The sequence below is a fragment of the Elephantulus edwardii genome, unplaced genomic scaffold, assembly GCF_000299155.1.
Source record: "Elephantulus edwardii isolate Elephantulus edwardi_28Jun2011 unplaced genomic scaffold, EleEdw1.0 scaffold00020, whole genome shotgun sequence".
Taxonomy (NCBI): domain Eukaryota; kingdom Metazoa; phylum Chordata; class Mammalia; order Macroscelidea; family Macroscelididae; genus Elephantulus; species Elephantulus edwardii.
Genome location: NW_006399770.1, coordinates 3,053,468 through 3,073,941, shown reverse-complemented (window position 1 = coordinate 3,073,941; position 20,474 = coordinate 3,053,468). Strand labels below are relative to the sequence as shown.

Genomic DNA, 20,474 nt, shown 5'->3' with positions numbered 1-20,474 from the left:
CCATAAACTCTATGAACTTTGATAAATTTTCATAGTTGTAGAGGGGCTTTAGGCCTTTTGTTCATAGGGACACTATGAGTCGGGCTCGACTAGAAGGCAATCAACAACAACAGCAAAAATAATAACTACATGGGTGGTTTATATGATCCCTGCATTCATGGAGCCTGAAAACTGATGGTTGATCAGGCTCTTTTTAATCATGCTTTGATGTACCTGTTATTTTAAAGTTGAATAGTTTAAGGAAACATTTTTTAATAAAATGGAAATTTTAATTGTTTAAGCAAAGGCACAAGTAAACATTTAAAGTTATCATACAATGTTACAATAAAAATTCCAACAGTAAAATGCAATACATTGTAACGTTGCATCTCTATAGTAAACCTAATGTATTTTATGCTATCTTTAGAGTGAAAGGAAGGGATACAGCACTGGAGATGATGTACAAACTTGGTTTGTAATAGCATTCACTCCATTTCAACCATAAACTGTAATTTCTGCATAATTACGTGAACTTAAAATAAACTTAATTAAAAATTTACTGTTGTGTTAATGATAGAGCAGCAACAACTTTCAAGATAAAAATCCATTGTTTCAATAAAGGAAGATGATTTCATGAACTGTTAGCTGTCAATGAAAATGTACATGAAAATCCAGTTGGCCATGAAAAGGTTTTATCAAGACACAATTTAAATAGTTTAAGTATGAAAATGATAGTGGTTTGTGTATAAGGATTATGATAATGCAGAATGAGTTATCAAATTATTTTTTTAACTGTCAAAAAATAAAGCACAGATGTAGTCCTTAATTTCAATCAAAGGCACTATCTGGAGTAACAAACTGCATTTCATGTTCAGAGCTAAAGTTCCCCATCACCTTCACCTCTAAAAGAGGTGCTTGATTAGATGTTTAAGCCATCTCTCTCATACAGTTTGAATTTGATGTTTCAATTAGTCAGCAAACAGTGGATCTTTGACTTTGTTTTCCCGGAAGGAAAAAAAAAACCCACATTAATTTTTCAAGAGCATCTCACAGTGTTTTCTTGATCTAAAAGGTCTCTATTTCATTACCTCACTGCAATTTCTATTTCATTCAGATGACCTGTAGCCTTCTCTTTCAGCATTTCAACCAGAATGGTGACATTACCAGGAAGGTAAAGGAGCAATTTTGGGAGTATGAGTCATTTAATTTGCTTTAACCCCTCAGATACTCCTCAATGCTGAATAGGACTGAAATGACACAAAAGACTAACAAACAACTAAAATCAAGAGAAAAGTGCCTAATCCTCAAAGTTCTGAGTAACATACAATGATTCAAATGAAAAAAAGGTAAAATTGGGGCATTTTTAAAAATTGTTTCCTAAAAGCTGGAAAGATTTCAACCTTTGAAGGTGTATTTGAAAAAAAATATTTACTGAGATTACTAGTTCTAGTTATTCACTGTCCAAATTATGAGGGGAATCAATGAATTAGTTTACTTAACATGATTGTTTTAACATTTAATTCCTAACCAGAAGCAATACTTCACATATTAACAATATCTTTCAATGTTTAGAATTCAAATGTGATGACTCTAGGAAAACATTTTTATTTTAAAGTAAAATGATAATATTTACTCAAAGAATCATACCCTAAAGGTGAATAAGCCATGCTTGTGAGCTTGGTGCTAGGATTCGGAAATTCTTTCCTATTGTCTCATCTTCTAAATGTATAGATGGCCTCTCAAATTATTTTTTGGAATCCAAGACTTCTTCAGTAAGGTAGCTACACAATTTCCATTTTGCATAGATCTGCATGTAAGCTCTAATAGGAAATTTCAGGTTTCTAGTACTAAGTTCAATTGCAAAAGTAAATGGTTTTTTGGTGCTGTTGTGTCAAACTAAAGTAAATTGGCATTTTAAAGTATCTGTTCACAGATCAGTAGATCTTCTCTGTAAAAAGCTATATTGTAAGTATTTTAGGCAAATGTGTGGGCAGTCTGTCGCCGTAATTCAATTCAGTCTCTGTAATGCAAAAGCAGTCACAGATGGCAGGTAAATAACCATGGCTGTGCTGTGATGAAACCACACTGCTCTTCCAATTTCATTTAATGTGATAAATTATTTTTAATTCTCCCTCAATTACTTAAAAAAAAAACCCAAAAAACCAAACCAGATAAGTTTCTAAATAATATGAAGACAGGCAGTAGATTAGATATGGCCCATAGACTGTAATTTGCCAAATATTGGTTAAGATCATTCATACTTATTGATGAAGGGTCAAAGTGATAATGTAATCATAAAAGACCTCATCTACTTGTGTACTGACAGCCTGCTAGGCTGACAGTACAGAACCCAAAGTAAAATCCCCAAAGCACAAGACGATTGTAAAAGCAATTGCTACACTAAAGTGATGAGTTTATATTATACATGTGTGTTTATACCACGCATATGCACACACATATAGGAAACATGTAAATAAAATTTCTTTAAATCTGTTGTCAGATAAGTAAAGAATTGAGAAATTTCTTCGTTTTGGCGTCAGAGAGCTATGCATTAAAACATTGGCCTTGTTAACTATTAGAGGAAAAACGACTTAACCCTAGAATTTAGTGCTCCGACACACTGACTCCTGCCTAGCTGGAACCAACTCACCTGTGCCCTCCAGCAAGTTTCCGAGGCTGTACATCACTCAAGAGGAAACTGTTCACTGTTTTTCTCCAGCCACCAGTGGAGTCAAACCGTCAGAGAGGTGGCCTTTGGGTTAACAATGTGACTCCCTACAGACAACATCACCAGAAGTCTATGGGCACCTTATGCATGTTTTTAATCTCTCTTCCCAGGCACACAAATGGTTAGAAAGAGTTTGCTAAAAAAGACTAGTCCATAACATACCACAAGTTCAACTCCTGGCTTTAGACAAAATCTTTTTTGCCTCTTCGACTCCACTTCACTATACTTTTTCCCTGCATGCCACATATTGTGCAAAACTATAGCTCCACATAAATGGAATTTTACTTTCCTCTTAGCCTCCAAAACTATTTTTTCATAGGCTGCTAACAAAAATTAGAGGGAAAGCATCTATTAAACACATTCTTGTCTTCCCATAGTGTAATTTTTGTTTTGTGTAAAGTATAATTTGTATAAACTCTCTTTCAATTTATTCATGACATTCTGTTTGCTAGGAAAAGTTTAAATAATACAAAGGAAAGATTTGGTAGGAAAGAATTCTTATGGCTTTATCTCTAGATAAGAAATTAGAAGACAACGTTCATAGATTATCTGCAAATATGACTGCTGGATCATTGCTTAAATGACATTAATTAGAATTTTAGCACTAAGTAGTATGTGCTATACCTTCTATAATCATGAAAAAAATCTATCAGTTATATACACATGATGTAAAAGAGATTTCATCAGTAAGGTTTTTGAACAAGCATCAATTAAGTTATAAAGTGTTGAATACTAAGCAAAATACTAACACTACTAAAATATTAGTGTTTGGTTTTATTGTAACCTATTATTTACAGAAGTTCTGTGAGAATGCTGGAAGTAGTCATTTTATATCATGTATGTTCTCCAAATAAAATGATGGTCAATGTTGAGAGGTGCAGCTGTATAAATATATGCAACTAAACAGTAGATTTGTAGTTATCTACTACCCTTACCAGTAAACAACACATGGACGCATCATTTACATGTTAAAGTTATAAACTAGAAAGAAAATTTGAACTGTTAAAAGACAGATAACCATTAATTTGTGTTTACAAAACCAAACAGAAAGAGGCTATGTACTGAGGAGCTTTCAGGGGCTCACTGATACAACAGTAAAAAAAAATCTCTAAAACACAAGATAAATCACATGTATGTCTTGGTCGGTCAAATGTTTGCAGGTAGCCCTCCTGAAAAAAATGGATAAGCATACATATACAGCTCGACCACTGAGCAAAATATATTGCACAAGAACAATTTTGTTTGAAGACAAATTTTCTCATACTTCTGAGCTTCAGAATGGTTTATATTGATACTGGTATATTTTCTAAACAAAAATATTAATATGCAATAATACTGTTAGAACCTTATTTTACCCATTGACCACATTCCAGTCTACTTTATGGTAATGGTAAGTCAAAGGTGAAGATTTGGCAAAGATAAAAAGGGTGATAAGATTGTAAAATATATATATATATATATATGTGTGTGTGTGTGTGTGTGTGTGTTTATATATATATATAAATATGTACATATGAAACAAGTATGTTCCCTAAGCCCCTTATTGTATGACAACTGATTCCTTAAAGAAATCTACAGTCGAGGTCACAGTGATGGTCAGACAGTGGTTGAGTAGGACTCTCTCCGTGGAGGCTGCTGCGTCTGTGCCACTCGCTCAATCTCTCTGGTCTCCAACACACTGTCTTCTGGGTCGCTCTCACTACCATCTGCCACAGCTGGGTCCAAAGACACTGGCTCAGGTTTTTTGTGCAAAGAGAAATCAACACTGCCTTCCCTTAAGGAATTATCTATGAAGTCTTCATCGGAAGAATGGAATGATTCATCATCTCCAATTAAATGGTTGACAATGTGGATTCCATCAAAAGGGGGTTGGCCGGAGAAGCTCCTCTGGCCTTTTAGGCATCTGAGCTGTTAAAACAAAATCCAAGTTAATATACATTAAGTAGGAAGAAAAACAACCATACAACAAATGAGCAAACCTTTCATATTTAAGGAAGAAGATACTTTGGCCTATTTCAATCTAGAGATATCATAATAACAATTGCCATTTACCCTCGGTGTGTCCTTTGTGCTAGTGAATGGGCACATTAAGATTTGTTATTTTACCTGAATTGTCACGACAATCCTATGTGGTGGATTTCATTTTCCTTCATTTATAACTTTACAGATGATAACTGTAAACTCAGGTAGAGTAACTTACTTAAGACACACACCTAATAAAAGTTTAGGTTCAAATGGAACTTTTGTATATCATATAATGAATTGCATGTATCCATTATCTAACTTCAAAAATTTAACACATAATAATCTTATTACATGTCCCTCACATCTTGAATTATTTTCAAGAAAATATCAGATATTTTATAAGTTCACCTGTAAACATTTCAGTGTGTAGCTCTGGAAGATTTTTAAAAAAATCTTGTATCCTTAACTATCATACACTACATACTTTCAATTTTTAAAAATTTTTAAAAATTTGTTATATAATTATTCTTATGCATTGCATTTTGTACATGTACTTTGTTTTTTATACAATCACTCATATACATTGTTTCATTAATGAACCTTGTGTTTTAGGAAATCATTCACATACATTATTTTATATACACTTCACTAAGATTGTTCTATTCCTATTATCAGCCCACCATCTTTTCAAGTCCTCATTGGACACTTCCTATTTCTTTACCCCTCTCTTCACTCACTACATACTTTGAGAACTGTTTCCAAAACTCTGTAAATGATGAAAACGGTTTGCAAATCATTAACATGCCTTAAAAGTCTGCAACCTTTAATAATATTGCAAAGACCACTAGGGAAACTCTCACCCACTGTTTGGGCTGGAACGCTTCCTTCTGTGTGGGGCATACCAATCATGCATTATATAGCTGCCTCCTCTCCCTCACTTCTCTGGGGGGAAGGGGTGACTTCTCTCACCAGAGAACAGGGGAGAGAAATGGATATATTGCTTGTCCTCTTTCCCTTCTCTTTGGGAATCAGGCTTTGTTCCTTTGTCTCTGGTATTTAACAGACTGTCATGTGGCGAGGCCTGTGGAGGATGAAAGCTCCCTACTCTTAGTGGACAAACCAAATTCCAGAGTTGAACGCTAAAAAAACTCATTGTCATACATCTGAACAACATTGTTTAAAACCAGTTTTTCTAGTAGTAACTGGGGTTTCTTATCATAATCTGTTCTTTCTGACAAAGCTGCCTCATAACCCTAAGAATCCCCACCATCGGTACAATTATTAGCATTTATACTGGTAATTAAGACAGCAGCTCTGTCCTCAAAAGCTTATTCATGTTTTATATATATAAAGCTTAATTTTGATATTCTGTCAGCAGTTTGTTTTCTCCTACACACAAGGGAAACCAAGTTTCTTCCACAATAGAGTAAAACAATATAAAAGTTTAGGCACCAAATATTCTACCTTGAATGAGTAAGAATCTTGTAGACATACTTTCCTTATACCCTCATTACTATTAATCTTCATGCTCCTGAGGGACAAATTCCTAGTCATTACTATCCTCAATGCTTGAGATAAAGGTAAAGTGAAATACTCAGGAAATATTACACACACTTTCAAAACTAACGGTTCTGAGAGTAAAGCCATTACAGCCAAACAATGTCTCTTGGCTTTCCTGACAGACTTCCAGGAAGAAGTGAAGAAACGTGAGCGTTTCCCTGCCTGAATGTGGTAACAAGGAACAAGAGGCAGTCTGTGATCTTAGTACTGTGATACCTGCTCAAGTAAACCTTCAGCCGCAAAGGAATGCCTATGTCCTAGATTGAGATAAGAAAATCAGACTGAGGTAAACAATGATGTCACACCACCCTCTGTGGAAAAGCAGAGGGATCTCAGTGTGGAGTGAAATCTTTAGGAAATGGCACTAGCACTACAAGGCCCCCTGAGGTTGTGATACCCACTGCATCACTACAACCGCCTCGCTCTGATGCAACATCCTATCATCACATTGCAACACATGGTTTATAGCTACAAGTGTTAAATAAAGTCAGTTAATATCTCCCTTTCTCTTTTCCCTCAGCTCCTTTTGAAGAAAAATAATGGGACATATGTCTTCCTTCTTCCTAGCTGTTATAGACAAGGAATATGGCGTGACACACAACCTTCTAAACTGTTTTAAAAACTGCAGCTTTCCCTTGCTCTTGTTTACTGCTATTTAAACACCACAGTCTCACATCATATGTAACAATTAACCTCAAACATTATATAAAATTAACTATAGAATGGTGGGCAATAGCTCAATTGTGATTGATTTTATAAAACACAATGTATGGAAATGACTTTATGAAACACAATGCATCAGAATTTTGTATGCAAACTAATATAAAAAATTAACTACAGTTTTGTCATTTCCCCAGCCTTGAAAGAAATATAGTTGCCTCTTCTTTACTTGAGAATGGCAAAAGCATGGATGAGTTTTTAGAGAGAAGACAAAGATGAAGGTAATGGCCTATCTGATAAAACAGAATAGAATTCTAAACTTCGTACAAATAAAGTCATATACTAATATGCATCTGTGAGCTATTATACCTGGCAGTTAGCCAAAAAGACAGCCAAGATTAAATGTAATTATAGTCTTTAAAGACATGTGAACAAAAAAATACACAAGCAGAATGCTTAGTCAAAAGAGCATGAATATCCAAAGTCCTAAAAATCACTGACACTCATTTTCAAATAGTTTGCACCAATCATTTAATGATGTTTGGCCTGAAATATGAGAAACAAATTTGGGTAAATTTGGCAAAAACTGGGAATTAATTCAGAACTAGAAGAAAGTGAAAAAGAGCTAATGAAAAAGTAAAAAGATGAGTAGGTAAGAATGAGAACTTTCTTTAGGATCTGGGTAACAGGAATTGAAGGGCATTTAGGAGAAACTGAGTCCAACCAGCCTCATTCCTTATGTCAAGATCAGCCAAAAGGCTTACATTAAATCAGGTGCCTACTCACTTCTCGGCCTGACGCTATGTGAGGAGGCAGAAACACAGGCCCACCAAGGCAGTAATGGTCTCTAGGTTTTCAAGGCAAACTGCTCTAACAGAACTGTGCTGAGATTTCCACTGTGTTGCACCAAACTTGCCATTTTTCGTTTCTTTTAACCTAGCTCTGTTGAGGTAAGTAAATCATTGTTTTAGGATGAAGTTGTTCTACATGTGTGCTTTGGAAACTAAGTAATTTTAACACAGGAATGGCTACTGACAAAGCCAAAGTAATAATTTTGATATTTCCTATGCAATTTAATACTTAAATATGTTCCTTTGTACATCCTTTTTCACTTTCCAACTGCTTTACACTGGGATATTTTATTAGTCACTGCCAGGTTCACAAAAATGCTCAAGCAAAACCCAACTGCTTAAAGTCTACAATGAGAGAACTGAAAACAAAAGTTATCCATGTGAACTATGTCTGGATTTTTTAAAAGCCAGTCCTGTACTCAGGAGTCTTGCTAAGATTTGCAAGGTCCAAAACCAAAGCACAAATGGGAACTCCCAAGTGTGGTCTCCCACATGCTCTATCTCTTCTCTTTCTTCTGCTTCCTTCTGTACATGAGGGGCTTCCTACCAATGCAGGGAGGCACTAGAGCCTGCTTATCCAACTCTGCCCACAACCTCCAAACTAAGGTTCAAATAATAAAAAGGGTATGAACTTAAAACTTTCCTAGCCCTGCTCCTCACAGGTAGCCACTACTAAAATTTGTGTCACCAATAATAATTTTTAATTTGGTTGTGTTAAATCAAGGTTGCATGGGCCAGTTTCTTAGTTTATGGTTTCTGGTCAATGCAATCTGTTGATTTAGTGGTTAAAGCATTCCACAGTGAACGAAAAGGTCGGTGGTTTGAATACACCAGCTGTTTTGAGGGAGAAAGATGAGACAGTCTGCTCCTACAAAGATTTCCAGCTGTGGGAGCCTACAGGCAGTTTCACCCTATCTCACAGGGCCACTGTGAGGAGGAGTCAGCGGATGGCAGTGAGGTCTGGGGTTTTTTGTTTGTTTGTTTTTTCATTTTGGAAACAGGCGGCCTGATTACTGATCAATATCCAAGACTGATACTAAATCTCCAACAAGTATTGCACAAAACTATCAGTGATTTTGTGTACTTCTCTCTCTGTGTGAGCATTTTTATACAGAAATTACCAGCAAGCTACTGAATGATTGTTTAAAGAGTGTATTCAATATAATTTTACTCTTATCTCTTTACTATGTAAGCAACGTATCAACTAGAGATAATTTACAAAATAATGCCATTCACAATTCTGAGATGATCATCAGTGGCACCTAAGTATGTACTTCTAGATAGTTTTTTTGAAGTGTACATACTAATGTACACTTAGGTTACATTAGGTTGTTATTTAGGTGCCGTTGAGTTGAGTATGACTCATAGTGACCCTATGAACAACAGATCTGAACCCTGCCCTACCCTGTGCCATCCTCACTCTTCCTGACACACTACAGCCTATTGCAGTAGTCACTGTGTCTATCCAACTGGTTCAGGGTCATCTTCTCCTTCCCTGACCCTCTACCTTTCCAAGCATCTTGTCCCTCTCTAAAGAATCGCCTTCCTGGTGACATGCCTAAAGTATGTGGTGCGAAGCCTTGCCATCTCTGCCTCCAAAGAACACTCTTGCTGCCCCCTCTCAAAAACATATGTTTGTTCTTTTGGCCGTCCATAGGATGGTCAGTGCTCTTTTCTAATACCACAGCTCAAAGGCAGGTTACTATTTTATTAATATACTTTTAAAATTTCAAAAATATTTTGTCATTGAGAATATACACAGCAAAAACATACAAGTCATTTCTACATGTATTAATTCAGTGACAACTGTTTACATCCTTCGAGTTGTGCAATCATTTGCATTTTCACTTTCTGAGTTGTTCCTCCCTCATTAACATAAACTCACTCCCCATAAAGTTCTTATTTAATCTTTTTAGTTACTGATGCCAGCTTGATTCCACATAGTTATGAAAAGAGTATAATGCTCAAAGCAGGTGTTTCTTTTTTAAACTAGTTTAGCTGAACTATAGTTTTCTGAAGACTTCAGAGGATATTTTTTTACTCAGGTATCAAATATGATCTTAGGGTAGTTGTTTCAGGGGTTTATCCAGCCTCTCTAGCACCATAAAGTATAGAGTTCATGAAAATCTGAAATTCTGTTACACATTTCCCTCCTTTTACTCAGATTCTATAAAATCTTTGCAAAGAAGGAAGCCTTTCAGGGAAGCCATCAGTCATGCACTCCACAGCCTCTTCTTCCTGACTCTCCTTCTTTCTCTGTTGATCCAGGCAAATAAAGGCAAACTGTCACACTTTGGATGGCTGTTTTCATGCTTAAAACATTAGGCACTACAAACTCAACTAGGAGGTAGAAAAGAAGTACTAAATATATTATTAGTTCAGTTAATTGAGATGTCTCATGAAATCTAGACCCCAACCTTCATAGCAAGAAATCAAACCCCATGAAGTACTGGAGATTACACCACACACACACACACACACACACACACACACACACACACCTGCTGGTGAGAAAAGCAGTCACTGCGTCAATCCATCTCATCCTGGGACTTACTCTCTTGCATTGTCCCTCCACCTTTCTAAGCATGATGTTCCTCTCTAAGGACTGGTCTCTCCTGACGTGTGCCCAGAGTAGGTGAGACAGAGCTTCAAAATAATTGCCTCCAGGAAGCAGCCTGGCAGTCTCCTGGCAGTGCACAGTCTGTTCAACACTCTTCTCCAGCACCACAACTCAAAGGCATAGATCCTTCTTCTATCATCCTTAGTTACTGTCCAGCTCTTGGGTGTATAGCAAGTAATTGCAAAGACCATGGCTTGGATCAGGCACAAGTTAGTCTCCTGACAGATCCTGTTGCTCTTCAGTACTCTAGAGAGGTCCCCGACAACAGACTTTCCCAGTGCAATTTGTCTTTTGATTTCCTGACTGCTGGCGCCAAAATGTTGATTGTAGCACTGCTACTAAAAACCCCCACTGCTGTTAAGTTTATTCCAACTCATCAAAACCCTGAAGGAATGAGGAGAACTGTTCCATGAGGTTTTCCAGAAAGCAGTCGATGAGTGTGAACTACTGACCTTTCAGTTAGCTTTTGAATGCTTTAACTACTGTGCCATCAGGGCTTCTCTTCTAAGTAACTATAGGGGGTATAAGGCAGGACAATTGCTCCCTATTTGCCTGAAGCAATACAGAAAGAAGGAATAGGAGGTGGAGGAAATGGTACATGTGGCTTTGCCTCTATGAACATCTAACTCCTTTGCCATGAGAACAGAAGAAGTCAGCAGTGCCCAGCTACCTCTTACTGAACGTTCTGATCAAAGATCCTATAGAAGAATCTTGATCAAAAGGGTTAAAAATGTACAAAGTAATTCCAAATTCTTACATATGATAATCTTTCAAGAACCTTTCTGGAGGTTAGATGAACTTCCTAAACTAATTTTTAATCTCTAAAGCAAAACAAAGTCTATGGCGTCTTTAAAACAAACAATATTTAATTAGTAAAAAATGCCTTGAGAATTATGTTCTTTTTCGTACCACCTATGTGGGATTAAACTAATATCACAACTCAAAGATCAGACAGGAAAATTGGGGAGTGGTTAGTTGATGTTGGAGGATGAACAACAGTTCAGAAAAACAGAGTGAGAATGGTTTTACAGATTAAAAAATATAATCAATGTCACTGAATTCTACATATAAAAACTGTTGAGTTTGTTCATGCTCTATATATTGTTAGCAAAGATGTGATACAAGAACTCTGTATTCTCAACAAAAAATAGTGTTCTAGTTGATCCTCAGAAGACCAATTTTTGAGAAATTCAGCATTTCTCTCTCTATATATACTTTTCTTAAAAGCATAGCTCTTTCAGGGATCTGAACAGGATCCAAGTTTCTCACAAAATGTTGAAGCTGTACCAATTATTCCTTCTGATGAGAAGTATCACATTATGTCATATGGCTATCAAACAAAAGCTTTACTAGGTAAAAGTATGTGCTTACAGCAGTATGCTGACAAGTGTACATGGTAGGTCTGAGGAACTGATGTTATCATGTGCCACCGAGTTGCAATAGCTCTGAAGCCTGCCCTGTCCTGAGACAATCTCACTGACTCTGACATGCCTACCCGCATGGCCCTATTTACTGTGTCAATCCATCTCATCCAGGAGTCTTCCTCTCCTGCATTGTCCCTCAACCCTTCTGAGCATGATGTCCTTCTCCAAGGATCGGGCCCTTCTGGCCATATGCCCAAAGTATGTGAGACAGATCTTCAAAATTCTAGCCTCCAAGGAGAAACTGGTTTCATCCTCTTCAAGACAGACTTACTTGTTTTTTTAGTGATTCATGGTATGTTCAAGACTATTCTCCCACACCACAACTCAAAGATATAAATTCTTCTTTCATCCTTAGTCTTTATCCAGATCTCTGATGCATAATAAGTAATTGCTGAGACAATGGAGTGGACCAGGCACACCTTAGTCTCTTGAGTGACATCGTTGCTTTTCAGTACTCTAGAAAGATCCCTGACAGAAACTTGTCTTTTGATTTCCTGACTACTGGTGTCAAGAATGTTGATCGTGGAACCGAGCAAACTGTATCTGTTAACAGTCTCAATCTCTTCTTCATCCATCATGGTGCTGTCGGCCCAGTGGTGAGAATCTTTGTTTTTGCTTTTTTTGAAAATTTTCTTATTTTATTATTTTTTGTGCATGTACCATCAAATTGGATCTGACTGATACAGGAGGACACTGCCCCTCCTTCTCCAGCAGAGCATCTGGTGGACTTGAACTGCGTACCTCTGGAATTGCAGTGCAGCTTCTTGCCACTAAGCCAGCCACCAAAGCTCCCTTGAGAATCTTTGTTTCTTGATGTTGAGCTTTAATCCACATTGAACATATTGAAGACGACAATACTTGACCTCCTGCAGCAAGCACTTCTGGTTCTTCTCAGTTTCAACAAACAGGGTTATATCATCTGTATAATGTAGGTTGTTGATGAGTCTTCCTCCAATCCTGATGCCACACTGCTCTTCATTAAGCCCAGCAGGATTTTGCTTGCATGTGATATGAGTGATATTGTATGATAATTTCCACACTCTGTCAGGTCACTTTTTGGAATGGGAATAAATATGGTTCTCTTCCAGTCAGTTGGCCAGGTAGTTAGTAATCTTTCAGATTTCTTGGCACAACTTAGTGAGCACATCCAGGGCAGCATCTGTTGAAATATACCAATTGGTATTCCATCAATTCCTGGGACATTTTTTTGCCAAGTCCTTCAGAGCAGCCCAAACGTCCTCCTTCATCATCATTGTTTCATGATCATATGTAGTTTCTTGAAATTCTTCAGTGTCAGCCAATTCTTTTTGGTAGTGATTCTGTATACTCCTTCCATCTTCTTTTAGTACTTCCTGAATCATTTAATATTCTTCCCATAACATCCTTAAGTATTGCAACTTTAGGCTTGAATTTGTTTTTTGGTTACTTTAGCATAAGAAATGTCAAGCATGTATGGTCCTTTTGATTTTCTGACTCAAGTTCTTTGTACATTTTATTATAATACTTTGTTCTGTCTTCCTGTGCTGCCCATTGAAATCTTCTATTCAGCTTCTTTAACTTCTTGATTTCTTCCCTTTGCTTTGGCTTCTCGGCACTCTAGTTCAATATTTGGAGTCTCTTCTGACATTTGTTTTGGTCTTCTGTCTTTGTAATGACCTTTTGCATTCTTCATGGATGATACTCTTGATATCCTCCCACAGCTAGTCTTCATTCATTAGTGTTCAATGCCTCCTGAGTTGGTTTTTAAATTCAGGTGGGATAGACTCAAAGTCAAATTTTGATTCCTATGGATTGGATTTGACCTTCTTTAAGCTTTAGTAGTTGATGGTCTGTTCCACAATCAGCACGTGGCCTAGTTTTCACTGCTGATAATGAATTTCTGCAATGGCTCCTTCCATAAATATATTTGATCTGATTCCTGTGCATACCATCAGGTGAAATCCATGTGTATACTCTGCATTTATGTTTCTTATAAAAGGTATTTGCTATGAATAAATCACTCATTGTGCAGAATTCTATCATTCTATCCCCAGCCTCCACCAAGTCCATGTTCCCACTACTGATCCTTCTTCCTGGTTCCCAACTTTTGCATTCCAGTCACCCATTATTACTATGTGGTGGGATTAAAAAAACCTCTTATGGCTTAGTGTGTTCCAAGCTGGGCTACTCACCAAAATGCCAGTGGTTCAAATCCGTCAGCAGTTCTACTGCAAAATTACAAGGTAAGGCTGTTGCCATAATGATTTCCTGTCCTGGAAACCCAGTAGAAGGTCACCATGAGTTGGAATTGACTCAATGACAGTGGACTTTTAAGTGTTAGGATCAGGAAGAGAGGCCAAATGATAAGGTAGGGAAGGGCTCAAAAAGAAGGATCAAGTCAAGGAGCCATGCTTTTAAGTTTGAATTTTAAACTAGAGACAACAGAGAGCCACAGAAACGTTTGAAGTAGTAGAGTGGCTGGATTTACATTTTAGAATGACTGCTTGGTCTGCTTAGCATGGAGCAAATACCAAATAAGAATTATCAGAGCAACAGTTGAAACAAAAAAATTTAAACTATTCTCCAACAGCTTTCACCAGAAAACAGATTTAAAAAATGTTTAAAATTCATCTTCTGGTACTTTACCATAGTTACAATGCTATAATAACTACATTAGACGCTCTGAGACTATGCTCATTTCAAGGCCATGCCAAGGCTGCTTACTTTTTCTCAAAGTGAGCTAAAACTTACAGTATAAACACATAAATTTTAAGTGCATAGGATAACAAACTTTGACATACATTTAAAACTATGTAACAACCAGTCAGGGAGCTCTGGTGGCCTAGTGGTAAGGAGTTTGCACTGCCAACTCAAAGGCTAGTAGTGGTTTCAATCCACTAGCTGTTCTAGGGAAGTAAGATTGGCAATTTCCTTCTGTGTCGTTACAGGCTCTGAAAATCCACTATAGAGTCAGTTATCAGTGGATTCTGACTCCAAGTCACAACAACTACTATCTAGATCAATATCTAAGGCTTAACCACAGTCTTTCCAATCACCTTCTATACATCTGAAAGCTTGACAATGAATAAAGATTACAGAAGAATAATCAATGCATTCAGTTTGTGGTACTAAATATGCCAAGGACTGCTGAAAGAACCGTGGAGAAATAAATAGGTTGTGGTGAAGAAAGGGCAAATAGAAAGTTCCTTGGAGAAGCTTTATTTCTGGTGAAGCTCTTTCACCTACTTTGGACATGGTGTCAGGAGAGGCTACTCCTTAGAAAAGGACATCATGCTTCAAAAAGTGGAAGGTCAGCGAAGGAGAGGAAGACCCTCAATGAGATGGGTTGATCTGCGACAACAGACTCAAATGAATCAGGGATGATAAGGATGGTGCAGGATAGGACAGAGTTCAGACATATTGTTCGGGGGGCTGCTGTAAGCCACATCAACTTGATGGCACTTGCCACCATGACCACCACAACCAGAGAAGTGATTTCTGTTTTCTTCCAGTGTTTACCCTACATTCACACTCAAAGGTAATACTTTTTTTCTGATCTATTACCATTAAACAGTTTTTCCTGTACATGAATTAAATATAAAGGAATCATGTATTAGTTATTCATTTGTATCTGGTTAATTATAGCTGTGAGATCCATTCATGCCATCAAATATAGCAAGAGTTGTCTCATTTTGATTTCTCTGTACTAGTGTAAGTTTATAAATTATTTCATTATTAATGGTCATGTGAGTTGTCTCTAGTTTGGGCCCATTACATATAAAGTTGCTATGAACTTTCTTGAACACGTCTATTGGTGAAAATAAGCCCTGTTTCTCTTGAGGGTGTTATTGCTGGGTCATAAAGAATATGCATGCTTAGCTTTAGTAAATACTGGCAACTGTTTTCCACAATGACTGAAATAAAAGGCTGAGTTTTGCAAGAAACGTTACCATATCTTCTGTAGGTTTGTCAAAACAAATGGGCATCCCTTAAATCTACCATACTCTAAATAACTTCACTCTTGGTTCATACCAGAAAAGACATATTGAAATTTCTGTTATTTAATCTTGGTTATACAGGGTAATAAAGATGGGGAATCAAAGGACCTCCACATGCTATGGGTACAAAACAAAACCAAAACAACAAACGAAAGCCATTGCCACTGAGTCAATTCCAACTTAGAACACCTTCACAGGGCTTGCAAGGCTTTATGGAATTGACTGTCACAACCTTCTACTTGCAGCCACTGAGGGGTTCAAACTGCCAACCTTCTGGTTAACAGGTAAGTATTTAATCACTGCACCATTAGACTCTTGAAACTGTTAATAAGAGCACAAATCAGTGAAAGCACTTTGGAAAATAGTTTGGTAGCATCTACTAAAGTGGAACATTTGCAAACCCTATGCCCAGAATAAATGATACTTATTTATGCCAGTTATTACAGCATTATTAAGTATTAATGCTGTCCTATATTCATTCTCAAAAATCAAAGTATGGGGGTGGTGTTGTGTACCGCTGAGCCGGAACTGACCCACAGCTGGGTTTTCAGAGGCAGTTAATCACACAGGAGCAATCTGCCCATCTTTTTCCTGTGGAGCAGCTGGTGGATTTGAACCAAGTATCTTTGTTTTGGCAGTAAAATTCCTTACCAATAAGCTACCAGTGGTCCATTAAAGTGTTCTGGTAGAAACAATAAATTATTAGTAGATCCAGCAATTCCATTCCTATGTACACATACAACAGAAATAAACACATGTGCACCAAAACATCTTAAGAGTGTTCATAGCCGGTTCAGTCACACTTAATCCTAAATAGGTATAATTCAAATGACTTTATACAATAGAACTAATAAATTATGGTATATCCATACAATGGGATATGATACAGTAACAAAATGAATGAAAACAGCTCCAGGAAGAAAAAACAGGTATAAACCTCAGTGTTGTGTAAGAAAGCAAACACAAACAAATCCATTCTTTATGGTTATACTAGCATAAATTAAAAATCTAGACAGACCTAACTTGTCATATTAGAAGTGAGCATATTGAGGTGATGAAGGGGGGCAGTGAGTGGGCGGGGATTGAAGAGGAGGCATGAACCAAAAATGACCAAACCAGAAAAACCTCTTTCCATTATTTTAACACTATTTCCTTTGCTTTCCAGTATTATTATAATATTGAATATCAGTTAAAAACATTGTCTTCTTATACTCTGTTGGCATTTTTGAAAGCTCTGGAAGTGTGCTGCCAAAGGCAGTAGTTTGGAATCCGCCAATTGCTCCACGGAAGAAAGATGGGCACTCTCCTTCCATGCAATTTCCTGTTTCTGAAAACCTGCTGGAGAGTCAGTTAGGAGTCAGTTTTGACTCCAAGGTATCTAACAACAACAACAACATAGCATGTTTATGAACTACTGGGCAAAAATCTTCTAACAATATAATATACTCTTTGTTTTCAACATGGATTGAAGCTCAACATGAAGAAAACAAAGATTCTGTGTGAGAATATTCACACAAGTACATGTCTATCTATCTAGATAAATGGGAATTTTTGGGGAGAAAAATATGTATACATAGAGAGATTTTTCTCCAAGATCAAATGATTTAACACTGATGTTTATTAGACTCTGCTGAAAATGATCCAAAAATGACTGGAACAGCACATCAACAGAGAACTGCCAGAAGTCCAGGCTAAGTTTGAAGAAGCTGTGGTATTATACTAGGGATATTATAGCTAATTTAAGATGGATTTTGGCTTAAAGCAAAGAATACCAGAGAAATGTCTATTTGTGTTTCATTGATTATGCAAAGGCATTTGATTGTGTGGATCACAACAAAGTATGGTTGACTCTAAGAAGAATGGGAATCCCAGAACATTTGACTGTGCTTATGTGAAACTTATACTTGGACCAGGAGGCAGTTGTCAGAAAAGAGCAAGAAAAACTTCATGGTTCAAAATCAGGAAGGGTGTATACCAGGAATGTGTCCTATCTCCACACCTTTTCAAACATGTTTCAGAACATACCATTTTGGAGGCTGGGCTCTATGAGGAGAAATGTGACATCAGGATTGGAGATAGATTCATCAACAATCTGCGTTATGCAGATGGCACAACCCTGCTTGCTGAAACTGAGGAGGACCTGAAGCACATGCTGCAGAAGGTCTAAGACTGCAGCCTTTAATATGGATTGAAGCTCAACATAAAGAAAACAGAGATTCTCAACACTGGGCCAATTGGCAGCATCATGATAGATGGTGAAGAGATTAAGATTGTTAACAGCTTCAGTTTGCTTGGCTTCACAAGCAACGCTCTTGGTACTGGTAGCCAGGAATTTAAAAGACAAATTGGGAAAGTCTGCTGTCCTTTACTCTCCAGCATACTGAAGAGCAACGATGTCAGTCTTGAGACTAAAGTGTGCCTGATCCAGACCATGGTCTTTGCAATTACTTGGGGTCTGTATGAAAGCTGGACAATGACTAGGGATGATAGGAGAATTGATGCCTTTGAGCTGTGGTGCTTGCGAAGAGTATTGACTATACCATGGACTGCTAGGTGAGCAGACAGATTCATTCTAGAGAGGTTCAAACCAGGCTAATCCTTGGAGGCAAGGATTCTGAAGCTTTGGGCATGTTGCAAGAAAGGACCAGTCCCTGTCATGCTTGGGAGGGTGGAGAGACCGCTCAAGAGAGGAAGACCCTCTAGGAGATGGATTGATTCAGTCATTGGAGTTGTGAGATTAGGTGTGTCAGAGATAGTAACGCTGGCACAGGATAGAGCAAAGTTAGGTCTGTTGTACATAGGGTCACTATGAGCTGCAAGTGACTTGATGGCTCATAACAAGAACAACAGTGCAGTTTGAAAAAAAAAGTGGAATGATTGGGTGGTGAATATATAGTCTCTCTTTTTTTTTAGATCTGTGACTATAAGGAGTATTTCTTAATCATTCTTACATTGTGGAACTTAGCATTCTGACTGGGAAAAAAAGGCTTAAGTGCTTATTAATTACATTTGATTCTTTGAAATTCTGAATGAGAATAATGACAAACAGGCGGACAGGAGTGCTATGATAGAAGACAGACAATACATTGCTTCTTACCTGATGTGGACTGCTTCATCATGTTATGCATTAAGAGACAGAGTAAAATGTTAAAAACATGTAGAATGTATCTAAATAATATTTAAGATACTCTGACATGCTCACATGCTCATCACAACTTTAAAAAATAACAAAATCTTAACTTCTCACTATCAATATAGAGATTAGATTTTAGACTTTCTCTGCATACATTAAACAATACTGGTCCAAAAAAGTAATTAGAAAAGGAAAGTGATAAATGGAGATATTGTACAATTTACAAAGAATAAAGCACAAGACGCTGTAGAGTTAATAAGAAAACAGGAAATTGTAATGTTCATAGTCTGATGGATGTAGGCTTTGACAGGAAACAGCAGTTTCTAACTGCATAATTGTAAAATTTAAACACTAAAAGAACCTAGTAAAGATTATTATAATAGTCATTTCACATAACAAAAATTGTTGAAAATTTAAAGAGCAAAAATTTGCTGGGATTCTTTTTTGTCCTTGAAAGGATTTCATAAACATCAGTATACATCAATTATTTTTTCAGAAGTTTTAGTGCCTAAAAGTGCTAAGTACTAGCAAAGGAGCTACTTTAGTAAAGTAAGCTTTATAGTTTCAGGGTTTAGTGGTCTTTAAACACTTAGTAGAGAAATCTGTACTAAAAAAAAAAAGTATCATCTGGGCCTGTGTTCATATGGAAAGAAGAGAACATGTTCCTTATGTGTTTGCTTTCGTGTAGCATGTAATGGAATGATGGTAACTTGGAAAAGTTAAGGCTGCTTTTTACATTTTATTTTAAAGAGACGTAACAGATCATCCTTTACCGAATTTACAATGCAAAGATAATGGAATGAGTGATAAACTCATAAATTTACATAGTGTTTACAGTTAAAGTACTTCCATGTGTATTATTTCCAGTTCTGAATTTTTTTTTCCCTATGTGTGAGTGGGGGTTGAATTGTGCAGACAACTACCAATTTCTGAGATTCAAAAGAATAAGAGGAAGGACTGCATTGGGTATTTTGAAAGACAATCAATCCACAACAAAGTGGAAAAAAGTCATCCACACACCAAAAAAAACCCCTAACCAAATGAACTTTGATCACTACTAGACAGGGTTTAAACCATTGAAGTGAGTCATGTGACACCAAGAGAACTGCAAAACAGTTGCAGTAAGTTTCCAAGACTGAGTCATATCAGATTGTAAAAGCTCAAATTTGTACATTTGAGTTTATAGAATAAATCTTTGTAAAAAGAGTTATAGCTTTTTAAGCTAAATGTAATGTTTTTCTAATGAGACTTAAAATTTTAAGTAACTGTAAAACATTTTCTACAAGAGGAAAGATATCAAATTTGTTTTAAATTTTAGAGGTTTACTTACTGTTTTTCCAAAAACAATTTGGCCAGTAATTTTGTTAAAACTCTTTATGGAAAGTTTTAAATAGTTTTCTCAATCTAAAGTCAATGTTAATAAGACATGAGATGCTAAATTTAGCCCCAATTGTAAAAGTCTTCAAACACTGAATTATAAACATGACAAAGAATAAAACTAGCAAAATGCACACAAATTGTAAGATTTCCAGTGAATCAGAACAGGAAACCAATAAAAGCATTCAACTGGAGGTCAT

General features: G+C 36.8%; 1 protein-coding gene across 1 annotated transcript in view; it reads right to left on the bottom strand.

Annotated features, from left to right (window-relative positions):
- Positions 1-3,817: 3,817 nt before the first annotated feature.
- EVI5 (ecotropic viral integration site 5) overlaps positions 3,818-20,474 on the bottom strand; it is a 369,934-nt gene continuing 353,277 nt past the window's right edge. Inside the window, exon 18 of the mRNA XM_006882417.1 lies at positions 3,818-4,615. Coding sequence (XP_006882479.1) covers positions 4,304-4,615 — 312 coding nt within the window. The 3' untranslated portion in view covers positions 3,818-4,303. The remainder of the gene's footprint in view (positions 4,616-20,474) is intronic.